General features: G+C 53.0%; 2 protein-coding genes across 5 annotated transcripts; both read right to left on the bottom strand.

Annotated features, from left to right (window-relative positions):
- Positions 1 to 2,234: 2,234 nt before the first annotated feature.
- On the bottom strand, positions 2,235 to 4,777 carry DDT (D-dopachrome tautomerase). Its single transcript, XM_034989235.1, has 3 exons — positions 4,576 to 4,777; positions 4,072 to 4,247; positions 2,235 to 2,514 (listed from the first exon to the last, which is right to left on the bottom strand). Exons 1-3 carry the CDS (start codon positions 4,681 to 4,683, stop codon positions 2,442 to 2,444), a joined length of 357 nt encoding a protein of 118 aa, XP_034845126.1. The 5' UTR covers positions 4,684 to 4,777; the 3' UTR covers positions 2,235 to 2,441.
- A 3,001-nt stretch (positions 4,778 to 7,778) lies between these two features.
- Positions 7,779 to 15,101, bottom strand: LOC117999843 (glutathione S-transferase theta-3-like). 4 transcript variants are annotated; one of them, XM_034989231.1, is made up of 5 exons: positions 14,854 to 15,101; positions 13,163 to 13,250; positions 11,193 to 11,343; positions 8,520 to 8,699; positions 7,779 to 8,208 (listed from the first exon to the last, which is right to left on the bottom strand). In XM_034989231.1, exons 1-5 carry the CDS (start codon positions 14,963 to 14,965, stop codon positions 8,014 to 8,016), a joined length of 726 nt encoding a protein of 241 aa, XP_034845122.1. In that variant the 5' UTR covers positions 14,966 to 15,101; the 3' UTR covers positions 7,779 to 8,013. The 4 variants fall into 4 exon arrangements, with proteins under 4 accessions (XP_034845122.1, XP_034845123.1, XP_034845125.1 ...); XM_034989232.1 differs by having other exon boundaries at positions 8,520 to 8,696; positions 14,854 to 15,100; XM_034989234.1 differs by having other exon boundaries at positions 13,222 to 13,250; positions 14,854 to 14,935.
- Between the last annotated feature and the right edge of the window lie 1,971 nt (positions 15,102 to 17,072).

Below are 17,072 nucleotides of genomic sequence, written 5' to 3'. Positions count from 1 at the left end.
CCACCAGTTGTAATATTTGGGAAACGCCGAATTTGGTGCCTGGCCCCGAGCAGTCGCTAAATGATGGGAGGTGTTACTATTTGATACAACTTGGGACAGGTGCTCTGAAGGCAATGGAAACTTGAGGAACACTTAGGGGGAACCAGGGTAGAAGGAGCGTTCTCCTTGATATACCCTGTGCCTCACCTCTTTCTGAAGAGGATTTGAAGCCCAAAAGGCACAGATACAATGAACTATTGAAAGAAAGATAAAACAAAAACAAAAATTCAAGATCGGGTAAATGAACGGGCTGAGGAGGGAGTGACAGAATTCCAAACCTGAAAAGAGGAGTCAGCATTTATAGTTTTCCGGAAACGGCCTCGGGTTGAGAGGTTAAACCCTTGGGAGCTAAGCCTTTTAGGGAAAGGTTTCACAAGTGGTGGTTGAAATTCGTAGTTGCTTGAGTCCAGCAAAAATGATTTAAATAGGAATGAATATTATGGCTTTCTCTTTGACCGTACATAAAGACGATAAAATCATGGTGAAGAACTCATAGCTTCAGTTCAGAACAATAAAGCTTTAGTGATACACAGGAGTTGCAAAAGTAATGGAGTCGTGGGACGCCTGGGTGGCTCAGTCGGTTAAGTGTGTGCCTTCCGGGCGCCTGGGTGGCTCAGTTGGTTAGGCGACTGCCTTCGGCTCAGGTCATGATCCTGGAGTCCCGGGATCGAGTCCTGCATCAGGCTCCTGCTCAGCAGGGAGTCTGCTTCTCCCTCTCCCACTCCCCGTTTGTGTTCCCTCTCTCACTGTGTCTTTCTCTGTCAAATAAAATTTTTTAAAAATCTTTAAAAAAAAAAAGTGTGTGCCTTCCACTCAGGTCATGATCCCAGAGTCCTGCTCAGTGGGGACCCTGCTTCTCCCTCTGCCTGCTGCTCCCCCTGCTTGTGCCCTCTCTCAGTCCACCCCCCTTAATCTTAAAAAAAAAAAAAAAAGATGGGAAGGGTAGTCCACGCAGCAGGGAGCTGTGTGGCAAGCTTTTGGAGGTGAGAAACAGGGCAGGCCATGCAGGATCCTCAGGCAGCATAGTAATACCAGGGTGCAAAGCTCAGGGCCACAGTGGGGATAATATGGAGGGGGAGGGGACAGTCGCCCACAGCAACCAGATGACATCACTCTCACTACAGTTGGGCTAAGACACTTAAGGTGGACCAGATAGGAGGCTGCTTGCTGCTTTATGTCCCGTCTAGGGACATAACCTGAACCCCTCCTTGGGCACTTCAACCATTCATTCAGATTCAACCCATGAACATTCCCTGAGCCCCTCTGGGAAGCAGGACACCCATGTTGGCAGAAGGAATGAGCGCAGGAACATTTGGGATGGAGCCAAAGGAAGGAACTCCAAGCTCTAGGTTTTAATGAGAGTCCACAGTAGTGGTCAGGTACACACACCACAAGCACAAGAACACGCCACTGGAAACTAACTTTACCATGTTGACAGCACAGGCTAAAAATCTCTATTTGGTATTTCACAGGTGTACTAAGACAAGAAAGATGGGACTTTCAACTCTAGAGGTAAATACAGTGCTCACAACTGTGTCTAAGGGTCATGGTATGTAAACTCTGCATCAAGCAACTGGAAGGAAACTGAAAAGGACACCCTTTAGACTCCCCCACCCTGCCCATATATCCCCTGAAATGTGAAAGCATGGTATAGTATTTAGATGGCAATTGCATTCATTCCTTTTCTAGTGGCAGACATTGCATTTCTAGGTTTGCTATTCCAGGACATGGCTTTTACAAGGTGCACAGCTACAGAGGATTCTCAGCAAGACTCATGGGAGAAGATGGAGTTTGGGAATGCCCAGGAAAGGTCCCTTCTGAAGCCCAGCTGTTCTGCTCCCCTGCTGGGCACAGCATTCTATGGGCAGCAGGCTGCATGGGCCAGCTCAAGCTGAGGACAGGAACATCCATCTGGTCAGCAAAATCTGGAGGAACACCCAGCCTGGACCAGCTGCCAGCCCTATCAGCCAGCACACAGGCATGGAGAGCAGGACCTCCAGGCTGCACCTTCCACCCTTGGATTTGAGCAGCCTACCTACAATACATGAGACAGTGGCCCGGAAGACAGGAAACATCCCATCTCTCAGGTTCCCTAAAGTTCCCACCTCATAAACCAACCCTGCTGCCCAGGGTGACCCAGAATGCCAGGGAGGGGTAAAGGGAGATAAAGAAATCATGTTTGAAAGACAGAGGTCTCGGGGTGGGGTGGAAAAAAAAAGAAAGACGAAGTCTCTTCATTTATTTGACATGAGGATGGGGAAGATGATGACTGTGAGGTCACAGGCACATCTGCATGAAGGAGTGCCAGAAGCTGGTATCCACCAGGCCCTTACTCTGCCAGGAGGCCTCTCTGGAAGGGGCAGACAGCTGACAGATGCATGCCCTGATGCCCTCTGTGCCAATCATAGGAAAGTCATGACTGTCCCTTTCTTGCCAATCTGCCAGGGCTCCAGGGGGAAAAAGCGGATAATCATCCTTCAAGAGAAAAAAAGAAAAAAAAAAATGTTATCAGCTCCTTGGCTAATGCCTTATATTCCAATGCCTAGCTGGGCACTCCTACCATGGGCTCCCAGACCAGCCTGCCTTAACCTAGCAGGCATTTTGTAAGCCTGCCCCAACCCATTAATGATCTCCCACTGTGGGCCAGTCAGGGGCAGGATGGTGGCTGCCCCAGACAACACAGCAGCCTCTATGGTCACTGTATGCGCTGTCTGTGGACTCAAAGGGGCAGCCCTCCTGCTTCCAAAATGCAGGCTCCCTGGGGGCATGTGCAGTGCCCCAGCCACCTTTGTTTTCTCAAAGCCTGGCTCAAAACCAGGCACAAGGTGAGCCCCCCTCGCCTCCACTGATGTCTATGGAATGAACAAACATGCCTCTTTCATAGAAGTGATGGGAAGTTCCTGGTGAAGAGCAAGATACTTGGGGTAACCTGAAGGGTAGCAGGGGAAGGGTTGGTGTGACAGGTTTAGTTTTCCCATCTGTAAACCTCACAGGGATGGCATGTCTGCACAAGGTGGTGTGAACAGAGGGACAGAGCTTGCATGGATCAAATGGGATGATGCACATAAGGTATCTAGAGATAATGTGGCACACGGTAAGCATTCACATGTTACGTATTGTTCTTACAATTATTATCTCACCCCAACTTGAGGACCAGGTCTGAGCACTCCCAGGAATAACCATTCCTCACCAGTCTTCCTGGGCCAACAAAGGATCCATTCTAGAAGGTTCTTTCAAGCTTCTCATGCTCTTAGTTCCTCATAGGCATGGGCTTGGCTCAGGAATATTTTTCACCCAGAAAAAAACTAACTCTGACACCGAATCCCAGGTTGGGGGGCTGTTCAGGCTTCTTGGGTGATCATTTAATACATTCCCCTCTGTTCACAGAAGAGAAGCCTACAAACCAGAGATGGTTCATTTCCAGGTTTGTCAGGCATCCCCCAGCTGTGAGGGACCCAGAACTCAGGTCTCCAGACATCCAAGCCAATGTTCTTTCCACTACTTCCTGAGCCTCCTAGGAGGCTGGGAGCCACCTGGGACCTAGTTGGCTACAGGCCCAAAGGTCACACAGCCTCAGGACATACCCAGAATTCCTCCCAACCAGCCTGGAGAAGTTCTCCTAGAAAATTATTCTTGATTTTCTAAGATGTGGAGAACACTAAAGGCGGATGATAAATGGCCATAGCTTTGTCAGGTTAATAACGTTCTACCCTACCCAGTGCCAAGGCAGATACAGTGCATGGCCATCCCACAGGACTCTAGCAATTCCCCCAGGGAGCGGTTAAAGTAGAGCCTTCCCACAGCACAGATGTTAACAGGTTTGCAAGGCCACGCCTTGCCCAGGTGTCAAGAGGACCATAGCAGAGTCAGGAATTCATTCAATTCCGCTACCATTCTGAGGGTGGACCCACCATCCGAGGGCCCAGGGCACTAGGCCCATCTGAGCAGGGCGAGGAATGCATTTTTCTCCCAACCTTAGAAGGAGCTCTGGTATGGGATCACTGCCCCCATCCTCTCCCTGCCCCCACGCACCGATCCTGGCCCAGGTTCAGCTCTTTGGTGAGGAACTCGAAGAATCGGGCGCTGTGGCCACGGTTGTCCTCGGCTGTGCCTACCACACCGATGGAGGAGATGAGGAGTTGCGCGCAGGGCTCCGTGGAGCCGTTCACCGCCATGGCCAGACCTGGTCGCACCGTTACGTTCACGCGCTGCGGGGAACACGAAAGTTTCACCTGAAGCCGGTGCAGGCCGAGTTCGCGCTGAGGACCCGGGAGGACGAGAGCCGACAAGCGCCGGCCCCTGGGGTCAGGGCTAGAGGCTCGGGGCGGGGTCCTTGACGGTCACGTCGGTGTCAGGGCCAGGGAAGGCAGCACGGAGCAGACATGAGGGGTGGGGAGAGCGGGAGGCCAGGGCCTGGCGGGCGGGGACCCCTGCGACGAAGAGCCCGGGTCGCGGTGGGGAAGCCGGGGCGCGGACAGAGCCTGACCCCCGGCCCACCAGCCTCCTCCCGCCGGATGCTCCCCGGCCCACGCTCACGTCCTCAGGTTTGCTCAGGATGGCTGCAGTGGCCGCGCAGAGCCGCTTCTCCAGTCCTGCGGGCACACGGCCGGCGGGCAAGTTCGTGTCCAGCTCGACGAACGGCATGTTTGGCCGGAAGGAACAGGTGGGCCACAGCAGCAGAGAAAGAACGCACCAAGTCCGGGGCGCTGTTCGCAAGGGTAGCGGACTAGGCAGCAGGGGCCGGGCGCCACGGCAACCAGGCTCCTTATTGGCTGGGCAGGCAGCAGCGCCCCCGGATTGGCTGCATAGTCTACACCACCCCTCCTCTGCTGGCGCTGACTTCCGGAAGTGCTAAGGCCGGACCGGGAGAGGGGGAAGAGTGAGGTGTCTGACGCCGTCCCGAGCCGACTGGCTGAGCCACGGCCCGGCCCACAGTGTCCCGGCCTCTACCGGCTCCCGACACACTGGCCGGGGGTTTTCTGGCTCCCTGGGCTGCTGGGTGGTGCAGTCCTCTGCTTCCTAGCCCATATTTAGATTGTTAACCCCGAAAATAAAATAGCCAGTTATTTTACCAGTAAAAATGGGTTTCTTCGAGGATGGCAGAGAATTGCAATTTGGGACACGCAGCCGAAGACAAAACCACAGCCAAGTCCAACCAACAAAGAAGAGAAGCGTTTTTTAACAGAGGAAAGGGAGGAGTTGGGACTGTTACAAACACAAAGTCCGCGGGAATAAGCTGAAAGAGTGTGGTCGCGTTTCAGTGGCTGAGTTGTGACAGTGTCGCACTGGATGGACGGGGCAGGGGGGTTGGGGGTATCTTTCTTTCCTCTGCTGGTAGTATGTAGTCTTCTTTCCCTTGGGGATGCAAGGTAGGGTTCTTCCTGTTGAGGTTGCAAAGAGCTGCAAGGAGTAGTAGGTGTGAGAGCTCCCCCTTCTGGCCTCCCGAGTTTATTGTAAATGAGGTTTTCTTTATGCCGTTTCATAAAATGGGGGTTTGAACACATCCAAAACATACACACCTGTAGGGGCCTTTACCGGGCTCCATCCTAATTCTTTTTTTTTTTTTTTTTTTTTTTTTTTATTGTGTTGCTACCATTTCCAAATAAGGCGACTTCACGTTATATGTAGGAATCTACACTTCTCTTGACCAGGAGCCAGGTGACACTTGCGAGTTCAGATGGGGCTGGACAGAGACCCTCTGGCTCACTACATCCCTACCTGGCCCTGACAGACATCTGCCTTTGTGGCCTCTTGCACCTGTGGTAACCTTGTCTCATAGTGAAGTACTGTCCATCAAGGGATGAAAGCCAGGTCCTAGTCAAATTACCAGCCATGTTTACAGTACCCTATATTTTTATGGTCAAAACAAAATGTGTCACTTAAAACATGGAAATCTGGGGGTGGATGGGTGGCTCAGTCAGTTAAGTGTCTGCCTTTGGCTCAGGTCATGATCCCAGGGTCCTGGGATCTAGCCTGGTATCAGGCTTCCTTAGGGAGTCTGCTTCTCCCTCTGCCTCTGCCCCTCCCCCCACCCCCCACCCGCTTGTGTGAGCTCTCTCTCTCTCAGGAATATTTTTTAAAAACATGGAAATCCTGTTGATATGGCTAAACATGGCACTCTCATCAGTGTTGCAAACTTGTTTGACTTGTAAATGAAAATGCAATTGAAATTTTGTGGGTGTATATGAATAATTTCAATTACACTTCTAAAATTCTATATGAGTGTGCACACTAAAGGAGCCTTGGGGCGCCTGGCTGGCTCAGCCGGGAGAGCATGCGACTCTTGATCTCAGGGTTGCAGGTTCAAGCCCCATGTAGAGATTTAAAATCTTAAAAAAAAAAAAGAGTCTCCATGAGAAGGCAGGCAGTTTATTGGATAACTAAGATATCAGAGGGTCTAGGACACAAGACAGGTAGATTCTAACAGTCTTGAGGAGAAAGGACGGGGACAGGTGGCAAGTCTGGGACCCAGGGTGGGGCACAGATAAGACAGTGGCCGGGTTCTGAGTAGGTTTGGGAGAGCACGGCCTCTCAGTTGATGGGGTTTTGGAATGTAGGTGAGGTTCAGTGGGGTGGTGTCGGGAGCAACAACTAAGAAAGAATTCTTGAGACGTCTTTGGTGCAAAATGGTGGTTTATCAAAGCACGGGGACAGGCCCCGTGGGCAGAAAGAGCTGCAACTCTGGGGTTGTTAGGGGTGGCTGATTATATACCATGGGGTTGGGGGAGGTAAGGAAAAAGGTTTCAAGAGAACTTTCATATGCTAAGGAGGACCTACAAGATAGGGAAGCCTTGCCATTGTCAAGTTAAGGTTGTTTTTCCCCTCTAGCAAGGCATTAACATTAAGATAGTTGGGAACTTTCTGGAGGAACATTACATTCTGCCCACTTCAAGTATGTCGATGGGCTGCAGGTTATAAGGACATTTAATTGTATTTGCATTCCCTTCTGGAAGCTATTGCTAAGGCTTTTGTAGGTAAACTGAGGGAGACTCAGGTCTTGCAGGATTGGGGTCTCTAGTTAACTATTTGTTTTTCCTTTTGGGCATCCAGGAGTGCCTGAGGAATGTCACATATATCCCATGGGGGGGCAGGGTACCGGGTGTCAGCTTCTGCTTTGTCCTCAGCTTGCCTTCTGTTCCCTCATCAGCAGCAGCACCCAGAGTGCCAGGAACTAACCTGGGACTTCCCTCCCTGCAAGGAGCTTCATAAACCAGCCCTGCACCCAACCCACCTGTGGGAGACAGCATCACCCCAGAGGGAGGACAGTGACCTAAGAGCACAAGGCCATGCCTGATTCAGACATCTCTTCACCAGCGTGAACCCCATCTATGACATGTGCTCAGTCGAGGGGTTGCTGAACCAGCTTTGTTCCAGGGTTGAGGGGAGGGAAGCACTGGGGCTAAGGAGCCTGGGGGTGGGGGGGTGTCATCTGACTTGGCCTGGAGCTGGGGAAGTCAGGGAAGCCTCCCTGGAGAAGTGAAAGGTGACAAATGCCTAAAGACCAGAAGGGGCACCGGGCAAAGGTGAAGACAGACCCTATTAGCCACGAAAACAGCCTGAGCCAAGGCCAGGAGGTGGAGGTGGGAGCTGGGAGAAGGGGTCTAAAAATGATGGGCTACTGTGTGCAACCAGAAGGGGGTGCCCTGGAGGGGTGGGCAAGGCCTTGAATGCAAAGTTCAGTGATTCATACTTTAGCCCCAGAGCAGTTCAGCACCATAGAAAGTTTCAAACACAGGAGAGACAGGGTCGAATATGTGTTTACTAAGCTCTTTCCAGGGGTGACACGAAGTCAGAGTGGAAGGGGTGGGAGTGGAGTGTGGAGACAGACAGAAGAAGGAACGAAGACCTGATGCTTGGAGGGAACCAGGGACCAGAGACTGGAGAGTATGTCTTGCTCACAGCCTAGGAGGGACAACTCCACCTCTTCATTCTGACAACAGAGTCTCCATCATCTCTGCAAGCCTGGCCTTCCACTCACTGCAATAAACCCTGAACAGAGGGCTTCAGTTTCTCCTTTATGGCCGGGTCAGCTGGAGGCAAGTCCTTGACCTTCATGACAGCTGCATGTGCCTCCTGAAAGAGATCCTTCCCCACCTCGGCCTCCACACGTTGGCGCCATGCAGCCAGCTTGGGTCGGCTTTTGAAGACTTGGCAGCCAGCACTGACAGGCTATGGGGACAGGAAGCCAAGTGGAGGGGGTAGGCATGGTCAAGCACAAGCCAGGATGACCTAGTTGAGTAATTCCCCAGGATGGATTTTCCCTCCTTGGCCACAACATGTAATAGGCTGGATGTTCTCTGGGAGACACTGGAAGCTTCTCAGTATTGCTGCAGGATAGGGTCTGAAGCCCCATTTTACAGATGAGAACACTGAGGCTCAGAGAGGGGAGTGACTTGCCCAGGGTCCCACAACCCGGAAGGGCAACACTGGCTCCCTCCCAGGACACCCCACTGCCCAGTGGACCACCCCATGGCACTCACATGCATCAGCTCTGTGATGGCCACCAAGTCAGCCACTGAGATGTGAGGTCCAGCAACGAAGTCCTGGTCCTTTAGGAACTTGTCCTCAAGCAGCTGCAGGCACCTGTCCAGCTCAGCCAGGGTAGATGCCAATGTCTCAGGGGGCACCTGTTCACCCAGGAACACTGGGAACATCATCTGCTGGATGGGCAGGCAGAGAGAGGGCTTAGGGTCTGCTCAAAGCCTAGCCTAGTTCCTGCTCTCATCCAATCTACCACCAGGCCTTCAAATTTCTCCTCACTCCGACCCACTTCTTCCACCCATGGCCACCACCAGCCCAGGCGTCATCTTCTACTCCAACATGGACAGCCTCCACTCTCCCTAGGGCCTCATGCAAGGCAGCCAATGGGGGGAACTTCTGGAATCCCAGTCTGCCCATAACACCCCCTGCATAAAGCCTTCCATGGCTCTCCACTACCCTCACCATGAAGACCTCAACACAAGGCTCCTCCTCAGTGCAGCAGTCACCCTCTCCCCATTCCCCACCTCCTTATCCACCCCAGGCTTCTCAAATGGGATGATGTATGTGAATCCCTCTGGGATCCGGTTAAAGTGCACATTCCTAATCTGAATGCCTGGGTAGTGCCTGAGACTCTGCATTTCTTTTTTTTTTTTTTTTTAAAGATTTTATTTATTTGAGAGAGGGAACACAAGCAGGGGGAGTGGGAGAGGGAGTAGCAGGCTTCCCGTGGAGCAGGGAGCCCGATGCGGGGCTCGATCCCAGGACCCTGGGATCATGACCTGAGCCGAAGGCAGACGCTTCACGACTGAGCCACTCAGGTGCCCCAAGACTCTGCATTTCTAAGTTCCCAGGTGGTCTGATGCTCCTGGTCCCTGGACCACAATTTGAGTACCTAAGGTCTATACTCACTCTGTTTGACTTCTCTCCATTCTGCCTTCAAACCCACCAGGCTCCTGCTTCTACCAGCTCTTCGGGGTTCCTCTTCTAGCCCCGAGAGGCTCGAGGAAGACACTTCTAAGGTTATAGAAACCTGCACTTTGCCCAAGGGCCCTTCATAACAGTGGTACTCTACCTGCAGCAGAGTATGAGCATACCCTTCTCATGCTCCCTCCCATGAACAGGGCACCCACTGTGTGCCAGGCCCTTTGTAAGTACCCTACAAATAACAATTCAGAGCACACATCTCAAAAACATCCGTACATTTGATGGGTAAAAATGGTATGTGGGTGCTGTTTTAGTGTGCATTTACTTGATTCTTACTTAGGTTAAATGTATTTTCATCCACTTAATGACCATTTCTCTCTGTTCTTCAAGTAAATCTCCGCTGGTTTCCTGTGCCCATTTTTCTCCTGTGCCTTTGTTTGAGGGCTTTCTGAGAGCATCTTAAATACTAAGAATGTTACTTCTTTCAGGGGCAGCTGGATGGCTCAGTTAAGCATCCAACTCTTGATTTGGGCTCAGGTCATGATCTCAGCGTGGTGAGATGGAGCCCAGTCAGTCAGTCTCCACACTCAGTAGGGAGTCTACATGAGATTCTCTCCCACTGCCCCTCCCTGCACCCAGTTCATGGGTGGGTGCATGTGCATGCTCATGTGTGCTCTCTCTCTGTCTCTCAAATAAATGAATCTTTAAAAAAAGTGTTATTCTTTTTTTAAAAAAAGATTTTATTTATTTATTTGAGAGAGAGAGAGCACAGAGGGATGGGAAGAGGAAGAAGCAGACTCCCCGCTAAGTAGAGGGCCCAGTGCAGGGCTCGATCCCAGGACCCTGAGATCATGACCTGAGCCAAAGGCAGATGCTTAACTGACTGAGCCACCCAGGCACCCCTTTCTTTTTTTTTTTTAAGATTTTATTTATTTATTTTAGAGAGAGCAAAAGCAGAGGGAGGAGAAGAGGGAGAGAGAGAAGCAGACTCCATGCTCAGTATAAAGCCTGACCCAGGGCTTGATCCCAAGACCCTGAGATCAAGACCTAAGCTGAAATCAAGAGTCTGATGCTTAACTGACTGAGCCACCCAGGCATGCAAAATTTACTTCTAACAAATCTTTGCCAGTTTTTTGCTTGTTTTAAGTTTAATCCTTTCCTCCTTACACAAAATGTCATTGTTATGCATAAAATCTATTAGGCTTTTCTTTAAGTCTTTCAGTGTTTTTAGGCTTAGAAATCCTTGAACACCCAGAAATCAGATCAACTTTATTGAAATGACACCCCATTTCTTCCTAGTTTGAGATTTTTCTGAATCCCAGCAGCTCAGGAATCAGGGCACATTGGGGGAAATCACTCCCTGGCTCTGCCCTGGCTTCCCCTCTGGGAAACAAGTTGGCTGGACTGGAGTCTCTGGCATTCTACAATTTGGTGTTCTAAGGCCTCAGGTCTGAGCGGAATTTTTTTTTTTCAAGATTTTATTTATTTATTTGAGAGAGAGAAAGTGAGCGAGAGAGTGAGACAGCATAAGCAGGGGGAGTGGCAGGCAGAGGCAGAGGCAGAAGCAGATTCCCCGCAGAGCAGGGAGCCCGACATGGGGCTCGATCCCAGGACTCCGGGATCAGGACCTGAGCAGAAGGCAGATAGCTTAACAGGCTGAGCCACCCAGGCGCCTGAACAGAATTTTTTAAACAGGAAGCACTGTCGCTTGAGCATCCTCAAAGGGTCCCCGTCCTGCCATAGCTCACCTTCTGCCACATGGCTCGAGTGCAGCTACTCCGCAGGGCTGTGTGCTGCCAGGCTAGGTACTCGTCCACACGGGCACGGGCCTGCAGGTCCTGGGGGTACCAGTGGTCGGGGACCTCATATTTGCGACTCAGATACAACAGGATGGCCACACTGGGGGACACGGAGGGGGTGAGGAACATGTACTAGTCACTTTCCAGCCACTCCACAGGGGCTAGGCCCCAGGTGGAGGCTGGCCCCCACTGCTCACATTTCCCCAACTCCTATGGGTGGAGCATTATACTCTCTCTGCACCATGATGCAGAGTAGGAATGTGAGGCTCAGAGAGGTTAGGTGACTGCCTAGGGTCACACAGCTCTACGTTGGGTCATCCTATCATCTGAACTAAGGGCACCAAGTGAAAAACAAAATGTCTTGGGATTTCAGAAGGAGGGTGATGGGGTACTCAGAGAAAGCTTCCAGGAGGAAGGGGGGCCCAACATGGTTCCTGAAAGACAACAGCAACTCAGATAGCACTCCCCACCATATCCCATGCATGGTCATGACAGGAGCAAGGAGAGCTGTCCCCTCACTCCCTGGGGCTGGGACAAAGCCTCCCAGGTGAATGGGTCACTGCTTCCCACCCTGTCCCACTCTCCTCTCTACCTGCCCAAAGCCTCCAGCCTCCTCCCCCAGGAAGCCCTCTCTGACCTCCTCCCCTCCCCTCTCCCTCTACCATGTCTGGCCTGTGCATCATGTCTGGCCAGAGCACCATGCCTCCATGTATGTTGGACTGTCCAAGGACCAGAGGTTCTGAAGCCAAGTGGAACGTGAATCTGGCTCTACCACAGAGGTACTATGTGGCCTCAGTAAAGGATATCACTATTCAGTCACCAACCTGGAGGCTGGCCTGGGTTCTCATCTCTCCCACCTACCTCCATCTCTTCAGCACACTCTTGGGCTTGACCTTCAAGCGCAGTCAGAACTGACCACTACATCCCCCTGTACCACCACCTTGGTCTGGGATCCCAGCACCTCTCTCCTGGATAAGCATAGTACCTTCTCACCCCAGCCAGAGGGATCCTTTAAAACCTAAGTTGGATCTCAGCTCTCCTCTGCTTAAACTCCTGCAATGGCCCCATCTTACCTACAGTAAAAGCCAAAGTCTTCCTGGCCCCACATGCTCCCCTCCGACCTCATGCCCTGCTTACTGCCCCTCCCTCACCCCAGCCATGCTGGATGTCTTGCCTCTTCAACCTGTCCCCCAAGCATTGTCCCCCTTCATAGCCTTTGGCTTTGTTGTTCCCTCCAGCCAGAACACTCTTCCCAAATACCTTGCTCCTCTGTTCCTGTAGGTCTCTGCACAGATGCCTCCTCCTCAAGGGGCCCTTCACTCAACATCTTACTCAAAATTGCACACACCCCCACTCTTAGCCTATTTTCTCCATGGGTTACACCTAACAGAGATTAGCAGTCCCCCCTTCTAGAATATAAGCTCCAGGAGGCCAAGGGCTTAGAATTGTTCACTGCTTTGGCGCCACATCCTAGATGGTTCTTGGCCCTGGTGGGTGCTCAGCAAATAGCCACTGAAGCTCTCTGGGTGCTCTCTTGACTCCCAGGGCAATAGTACTTGCCCCCAAGATTTGTAGAAGTGGTAGGGTACAGCTACTCCTCAAAATTTAGCTCACCTTCCATCTGGGGGCTGGGTTGGCAGAGAGGAGGCCTGGACACAGGCTGGGCCCTGTGACCTTGGGCAAGCCCCTCCTCTCTGGGCTTCAGTTTCCTCCTTTATACAATGGGCCAGAGGGGCGAGAGGGGCTGGAGGGGGGGATGCCATGACTTCAATAGCTCCTCCCAGCCCCAGGCTCCTCTGCCTGCTGGGGCTGCCACAGGTGCTCAGGGCACACAAGCCGTGATCCAAGCCATCAACAGTAGATACACAGATGGCTGACTGGTCTCACAAGGCCTGGGTAGCAGCCTGGGGACCTGATACCTCTCGGCCAAAGTGAAGTCCCCGTCCTTCAAGGCTGGCACCTTCTTCAGGAGATTCACCTGGGCAAAAGCATCGCTGTGGTGCTGGCCTGTGGGAGAGAGCAGTGAGGCCGGTGAGGAGAACTCTGAGCCCCCCTGAGGCCTCTCCCCCACCGCCACCCCAACATCCAGGCCCCAACTTTCTGAGGCCCCTATCCAGGTGGGCAACAGGAAAGAGACCACTCTCCTGGCCACCAGATCACAGACCCTGACACCACTAGAGGCCCACCCTTCCTGCGTCCACCCCGCTGGGAGCCCGGGCCAAGCAGCATCTCAGCTTGGCCATGAAGGGAGGGTGAGTCCCTGCAGCTGCAAGTCACCCCCACCCCTAGCCCCAGCCAATTCATCCATATGTCAGACACTCCAGTCTCCTCCCTGGGCTCTAGGCTTGCCCCTGCAATCCATCTTCCTATGCCAGCTGGGTGCCCTGTCCACACCACACCTGCCCGCGGCCCCCAGTCCAGCCTCATTCTCTCCAGGACCTCCTGCCCTCTTCAGTCACCCAGCCTCCAGCAGCTCAGCTCTTCTTTCTGTCCCGTGCCAAACTCTCAAAACTCTTCCCCAATGGGGGTTCGCAGGTCTGTTCACTTCTGCATTCCTTGAGCTGGGCCAGTGCTGGAGGGTACAATTACTGTGTGTGGAGTCAGAGGGCCTCCGTGGAACCAGGCTCCAGCCTGGCCATAGGCCCACCTATGGGCCTCTTTGCCCTTCTCCTGGGTGAAGAGAATCAGCCCTACCCATTCTCCCTCCAGAAAATGCCTCTGTGCCCAGCCCCCAACCCAAGAAGGGCTGGAAAGGTGGAGCAAGGTGGCAGCATAGCACTTGGTGGCCCAAGCTGGGGGCACCAAAGACAGAAGGTGGGCAGGCTCAGCCAAGAAGAGATCTCCCCCCCTGGCCTGCCCAAGGGTAGGCCTGCTGTCCAACTGTCCTGCGGTCCAATTACAGCCCTGCCCCTGCACTGGATCCTGTAAATGTGGAGGGGAGGTAGGCAGGCCTAGGTAGAAGTAAAGAGGAGACCAGATTGAGGTGGAACCGCCTTCTGCAGGCAGCCGCAGACATTCAAGAGATGCAGGCTACTCCAATTCAGAAATGAGGAGGCAGTTTCATTGTATTCTCCAAGCCCGGGGGCGAGGGCGGGCGTGGGGGAGGTATTGGGGCACTCACTCCACTTCCCCACACCCCCCCTTCCCGCCCCGCACCCCACGCCCCCCACTGCTCCCTCTCTCGGCTCTGCTCCCTCTCAACCTGTATTTCTTTTTAAAGATTTTATTTATTTATTTGACAAAGAGAGACAGCGAGAGGGGGAACACAAGCAGGGAGAGTGGGAGAGGGAGAAGCAGGCTCCCCGCTGAGCAGGGAACCCGATGCGGGGCTCGATCCCAGGACCCCGGGTTCACGACCCGAGCCAAAGGCAGACGTTTAAGACTGAGCCTCCCAGGCGCCCCTCAACCTGTATTTTGAAAAACGTTTCGTATTCACTAGGCAAAGATCGGGGCTCTTGAAAAAGACACAACCGATAACCGATTACACAGTTTCGGTACTGGAGGGTGTGTCCTCCAGTCGGTCTGCCGCGCCGGCGGCGGGGGGCGGGGGGGAGATCCGTCACCACACAGGCGCCCCCGACCGCAGGGCCTGCCTCCCTGCCAGGCCCACCTTTGAGCAGCTCCACCGGGCGCAGCTCGAAGGGGATGCCGTTCTTCTTGGCGAAGATGTAGACGGCGCGGCAGGGCTGGGACAGCAGGTCCAGGTAGAGCTCTAGGCCCATGGCGGGAGCAGCGGACCACCCCCGGGGTCGCGCCCAGGGTATAAGACCGGCAACAGAAACGGCCAGGCCACCGAGCCTAAATCGGAGCGCAATCCGGGGGAGAGGGGTGGGGGTGGGGGGTGGGGGCGTCTGAGCCCCGCCACACCCTCCCCGCCCACTGGCTGGCTCTAGAGAACTTTGGGCCAATCAGCGGCGCCCCAGCTCTCCCTCCTTCCCTTCCCTGGAATCTGGGCTGCAGTTCTCTTGGTGGAGAGGACGCTGGGAGACTTGGCCTCTGACCTGAGATTTCGTTGCCCGGTCACACCCCTTTCCCGGACCTCAGTGTCTACCTTTGTCAAATGGTGCAGTGGATGATGGTAATGGGAACGGGACGCCAAGGACGCTTCCGGCACAGACCCTCAGTGAATTTAGGATCGAAAGGGCTCGGCTGCCTTCAGTTGGCCCAAGCCACCTCCCCAGACTCAAGGAGGGGACTGAGAGAGAAGGAGCTTCTAAGTCCCCAGAAACACAAAGGGAGGCAGAGAACGGAGGTACAGTAGCTTCCCCTGGGCCCAGTGCCCAGGATGGAGGCTGCGGAGGTTTCTGGACCCCAGCTCCTTACAGAGCCCTGGCCCAAACTCCAGGTAAAGAATGAGCCACCCCTCCCTAATCCCTGGGGTCATATTCATTACAACCCAGCTAAGCTAATCCTTCTAGCAAAAGGCGGAAGCCAGTGGGGCCCACCCAGAGGTTTGCAGGGGGGCCTGAAACTTCCTCACTTCCTTTGCAGAGCCAAGTCCCTCCAACTGACACCATCTGGCCCCTGAGGTCAGTGGTTATGAACCCCCATTCCCTAAGAGAGGCTCTTGGGGTAAGAAGACCCTGCCCCCAAAACCAAGATTCACAGAAAACCCCTTGGCAAGAGGATGTTATTGGAAAATTTAAGTAAGATTTAAGTAAAACCTATACCCCCAGGAGACTGCCTTCCTGTGCTAGGGCTAGAGCCCTCTCCAGTCTGGGAGGGGCCATGTTCTCCATCCCCTTCATTGCCCTGCCCTCCTGCACAAATCACTTTGGCAGGATCACTATAATATCCAATTTCCCTGCTTCCTCTTTGGTCACCCTCAAGTGCAAGCCCTCTCACCCAACCCCGGAGAGCCAGAATATTATTTTAAAATACAATGTGGTGGGGTGTCTGGCTGGCTCAGTCAGTAGAGCATGCAACCCTTAATCTCAGGGTCATGAGTTCAAGCCCCACAGTGGGTGTGGAGGCTTACTTAAAATAAAATATAAAGAGGGGCACCTGGGTGGCTCAGATGGTTAAGCGTCTGCCTTCAGCTCAGGTCATGATCCCAGGGTCCTGGGATCGAGCCCTGCATCGGGCTCCTTGCTCAGCGGGAAGCCTGCTTCTCCCTCTCCTTGTACTGCTCCCCCTGCTTGTGCTCTCTCGCTCTCTCTGTCAAATAAATAAATAAAATCTTAAAAAAAATAAAATATAAAGAAAGAAAGAAATGCAATCTGACAGGCACACTATGCCTATTTAGGGTTTACAGATCATAGGCATGGCCTTTAAGGCCCTGCATGACTGATTCCTGACCAGGAGAGCTGCTGTTTAGATTTACCCCTCCTGATCAGTTCAGCAGAACAGAGGCAGGACTCATGAGCTACAGTACTTGATGCCAAAGGGCCATGTCCTGGGAGGTTGGCCCAGCCAACTGATTGATCACCATGCCTATAGTCACCACATATGGGATGCCTGCTGATTCCTATGCTGTCTGATAAATCACTTTCTCCAAGAATTAGAAGAGTAGAGGGCATTTGTTAATTTCACTCTTGGCAACCATCATGGGGAAGCTGACCCATAGGGCCTCAGAAGGGGGGTTGTCTTTCGGATAGAGACCAAGACCAGGGCCAAGACAGAAGGTCAAATAAATCACACCTCCGAGTTAGAAGTGTAGGCTCAGGCTTAGCCCAGGTTTATTTCCCAAACTGAAAACGAGATGCAGTGATTAAAGGAGATAAGAGCGGGCTATTCCGTTCTCATTGTGGCTTTTAAGCAGCTGTGCAAAATGGTACAGGTGTAAGGACCTGACCTGGGAGCACAGGTGCAGTGGGACTGACCAGGCAA

The sequence above is a fragment of the Mirounga leonina genome, unplaced genomic scaffold (genome assembly GCF_011800145.1).
Source record: "Mirounga leonina isolate KUSES-001 unplaced genomic scaffold, KU_Mleo_1.0 Mir_481, whole genome shotgun sequence".
Classification (NCBI taxonomy): Eukaryota; Metazoa; Chordata; class Mammalia; order Carnivora; family Phocidae; genus Mirounga; species Mirounga leonina.
This window is presented reverse-complemented; position numbering and strand designations above follow the sequence as displayed.

What these genes read in the sequence shown, in the direction of transcription:
- DDT (XM_034989235.1), bottom strand. Translation starts at nt 4,683, where the DNA reads ATGCCGTTCGTCGAGCTGGACACGAACTTGCCCGCCGGCCGTGTGCCC. An exon ending in TCCTGAGCAAACCTGAGGAC is followed by an intron (nt 4,248 to 4,575) that starts GTGAGCGTGGGC and finishes TGTTCCCCGCAG; the next exon opens with CGCGTGAACGTAACGGTGCG. An exon ending in CTGAACCTGGGCCAGGATCG is followed by an intron (nt 2,515 to 4,071) that starts GTGCGTGGGGGC and finishes TTTCTCTTGAAG; the next exon opens with GATGATTATCCGCTTTTTCC.
- LOC117999843 (XM_034989231.1), bottom strand. Translation starts at nt 14,965, where the DNA reads ATGGGCCTAGAGCTCTACCTGGACCTGCTGTCCCAGCCCTGCCGCGCC. An exon ending in GACTTCACTTTGGCCGAGAG is followed by an intron (nt 11,344 to 13,162) that starts GTATCAGGTCCC and finishes CGTGTCCCCCAG; the next exon opens with TGTGGCCATCCTGTTGTATC. An exon ending in CTCGAGCCATGTGGCAGAAG is followed by an intron (nt 8,700 to 11,192) that starts GTGAGCTATGGC and finishes CTGCCCATCCAG; the next exon opens with CAGATGATGTTCCCAGTGTT.